The sequence below is a fragment of the Atta cephalotes genome, assembly GCF_000143395.1.
Source record: "Atta cephalotes unplaced genomic scaffold scaffold00041, whole genome shotgun sequence".
Taxonomy (NCBI): Eukaryota; Metazoa; Arthropoda; class Insecta; order Hymenoptera; family Formicidae; genus Atta; species Atta cephalotes.
In genome coordinates, this window is record NW_012130105.1 from 1,453,387 (window position 1) to 1,456,797 (window position 3,411).

A 3,411-nucleotide genomic window follows, 5' to 3' on the forward strand; every position below is an offset into this window, starting at 1 on the left:
TTAATTTATCTAAATTATCTTTATTTTCATCGCAATTACAACAGTTAGTTATATAATACATTACATATAATAATTATATCATATTCATCGAAGAAAAATTCTGCTAATCAGAATGCGACTTACACATACATGTTCGATAGATAAGATGTGTACATAATATACACATAAACGATCTTAATGGATTCTTATCAACTGGATCCCAATTTTCATATAAAAATAGAATATCTCTATCGATTACATAAATTCCATTCCATATTTATAATAATTCATGGTTTTCCCTACAAAATTTAAATGTCTAAATGCATGATTATTATTTAAAAAAACATTAAGCACAAATATAGAAAACATTTCAAATGCAGTTGTAAAATTACAAATGAGCAGGAATATTAAGAAGAAATGCCTGTTGATATCATGATATCTATATTTGGACGATTGCTTTGCCGATGTTCTCGCCACGCATCATGCCAATGAAGGCATCGAACATATTCTCAAAGCCTTTAGTTACGGTCTCACGGTAACGAAGCTTGCCCTCGCGTATCCATCGAAGATTCTGCATGATTCCTTCATTCCATCGGTCTAACCAACGTTTGACAATAAAGCCCTCTACCTTCAGTTGGTTTAACAATATAGCAGGTTGCAAAATCGTACACTTAGGCAAGGACTTGGCGTCATAGCTTGAGATGCTGCCGCACACGGCTACCCGACCATACAGATTCATTTGATACATGACTGTACCAGCGATATCTCCACCGACCTGTAAATTCAATAAGCATGGATTAGATCTCAATAACTAATCACAGAGAAGAACATAATATTTTTCAGAACATAATATTTTAAAATAGATTTATGTTAACTTTAGAATTATCAAAAGTATGTTTAATTTTTGAAAGAAAGGAATAAAGAGGAAAGTAAATTGATCGTTTTAATTATTTACGTATTACAAAAAAAAATCACGGAAAATCTTAAAAAAACATCCCGTTATTAATTTGAATAATTTTATATATAATTGTAAACTAATTATAGTGAAAATATATATACAAATAATAGAAATCATTGATAATTACAATATTAATAGAATTTAATGTAACATAAAAAGTTTGAAAACTATACATGAAAGTCATCTTTGATCATATCGAAAAATTTGCATTTAATTGCGTTAAATTATATAAAAGGCACAATTATTAATACGTACATTGTCAAAGTAGCAATCCACGCCTTGCGGAGCAACTTCGCGTAATCTGGCTGAGACTGGTACGGTCTTGTAATTGATGGCAAAATCGAAACCCATTTCCTCAGTAAGCCACTTACACTTCTCATCGGAGCCGCATATACCGATAACATTTAAGCCCAAAATTTTAGCGATCTGGCCCACGTGTGAGCCGACCGCACCTGCGGCTCCACTGATGACGATTGTTTCGCCAGACTTCGGTTTACATATCTCCAGCAAGCCAAAATATGCCGTGTTACTGTAAAGAAGAATGATAGAAAGAAAGAAAGAAAGAGGGAAAGAGAAAGAGTTGTAAAAAGTTTATTGTATAGGGTGTTCCGAAATTGGAAGCCAATAAAAGATCGCATAAAAATATGTGAAAAATTGAATAATAAAAGTGTATGTCATTTTTTATAAAATAGTTTTTAAGTAAATAGTTTAAATTATAACCTATCCTAAATGTTGATTAAAAAGTCATCCATGTCACACGCATGACTAAGCGGCAATGTTTTATTTAACGTCAGTAATTGCGAAGTATTCAATATTTAATATCATTGACACACAGACAAATAACTTGTATATCTTTTTATATCTTCTTTTCTGTTGTTGATATCAAAATAAATGCTTATATATTTCAAAAAATTAAATTTCAATTTCAAGAATTAAATTTCTATTTCAAATGGAAATCTCTAATTAATGCTAATGCCGATTCATAATTTATGTAATCTATACACAGCTCAAAAGTTAAATGAAAGTCATCGCTGCGCTGCAAAGAATATGCTTTGCAATACCTTTTACATTTTTAATTTTTGCTTTTTTTTCGCGAAGGATGATGACAAGCAAGTTCAAGACAATTCGATAAATGTGTTGATGAAAATCTTTACCCCGGCATTCCCAACATGCCAAGACCAAGGGATGGCGGCAGGTCATCTATATCTGGCAAAAGGTACGGGTTTTGTTTGAAAAACTGATCACTGATTTTTGGATCGATAATCGTGTGAGTTCTCCAGCCCAGGTTTCCGACGATTCTCTTGCCGACTGGGAAGGCTGGATTTTTAGATTCTACAATCTTTGCTACCTGAGTACCAATCATCGTGACTCCGAGTGGGAGCTCTCGCACATAAGGTCTCATGTATGGATCAACAGAAAGGTATTCAGCTTCTACGAGGTATTCTAAAAGAAAGAAAAAGATATAAATAATATCACAAAATAATTTATTATAACAGATTAACTTAATTAAGAGCAGAATTGTCAGTACCGATTTTATTATTAATATAATTTAATTATTAATATTAGCCCAGTCAGAAATAGTTCCTCGAAAAAACGTCGATTTTTGATTTGATTTTTTTTTATATGTTCCGCCTCTTTTACAACATCTTTGAACAGGTATGTTACAATTATACATTCATTAGCATTATAGGTGTTCATGATTCTCTGAAAGAGCAGTTCCTGTATGATTACAGAAATGAAGAATGATGGAAGTGGAGGATGGGTGCATTATAAAATTAGTTTTCGAATTTATGAAATAAATTTTCTTTATTATAATTTTGTTGTGTGTCCTCTGAAATATGATGCTAATCAATAATACTTATTTTCACAATAAAATTTCAATGAAAATTTAATGAAATTTTCTCCATCACTACTACGCTATTAGTGACACTTCTTGTCGAATTTACTTATTGCATTAGTGATACTAGTAGTATATTTTTATGCTGACTAGATCAATTCAAAATTTTATTTCTAACTCGAAAATTAATCGAAATTAATCAAAAAATTCATCAAAATCAATAGAAATTTCGAAAACTTTCAATTTTTATTTTCGACATCGAAACGACGTCTTTTTGAGAATTTCTATTTCTATTTCTGACTGGGAGCTTAATCTCAAAATGAAAAAAAATTGTATATTTTTAATAACATATATATTGAATTACGTATATTTTTAATTACAAGACATTTGTCTTATTTTTTGTCTTTATTTTTTAGATACTAATTATCTTATTCTTGACAATCTATATACTGTATAAGCAGTAATGACATACGCTGATAAAGTGCATGACATTAATACTTTAAAACTTAAATTATATAATGTAAACAGGATTGGGTTTTAACTGGTTACTGGTAGTAACCACTTAAGACATTAAAAAAAAGTTAAAAAGTTAATAACTTTTAACTTAACTTATTTAATTTTAAATGCATTAAATTTT

At 30.1% G+C, this 3,411-nt stretch overlaps 1 protein-coding gene across 1 annotated transcript in view; it reads right to left on the bottom strand.

Moving 5' to 3' along the window:
- The window catches only part of LOC105622187 (prostaglandin reductase 1-like), a 5,600-nt gene continuing 2,189 nt past the window's right edge, over positions 1–3,411 (bottom strand). The window contains exons 2-4 of the mRNA XM_012203616.1: positions 2,092–2,380; positions 1,193–1,466; positions 1–754 (exon numbers count right to left, since the gene is read on the bottom strand). Coding sequence (XP_012059006.1) covers positions 419–754; positions 1,193–1,466; positions 2,092–2,380 — 899 coding nt within the window. The 3' untranslated portion in view covers positions 1–418. The remainder of the gene's footprint in view (positions 755–1,192; positions 1,467–2,091; positions 2,381–3,411) is intronic.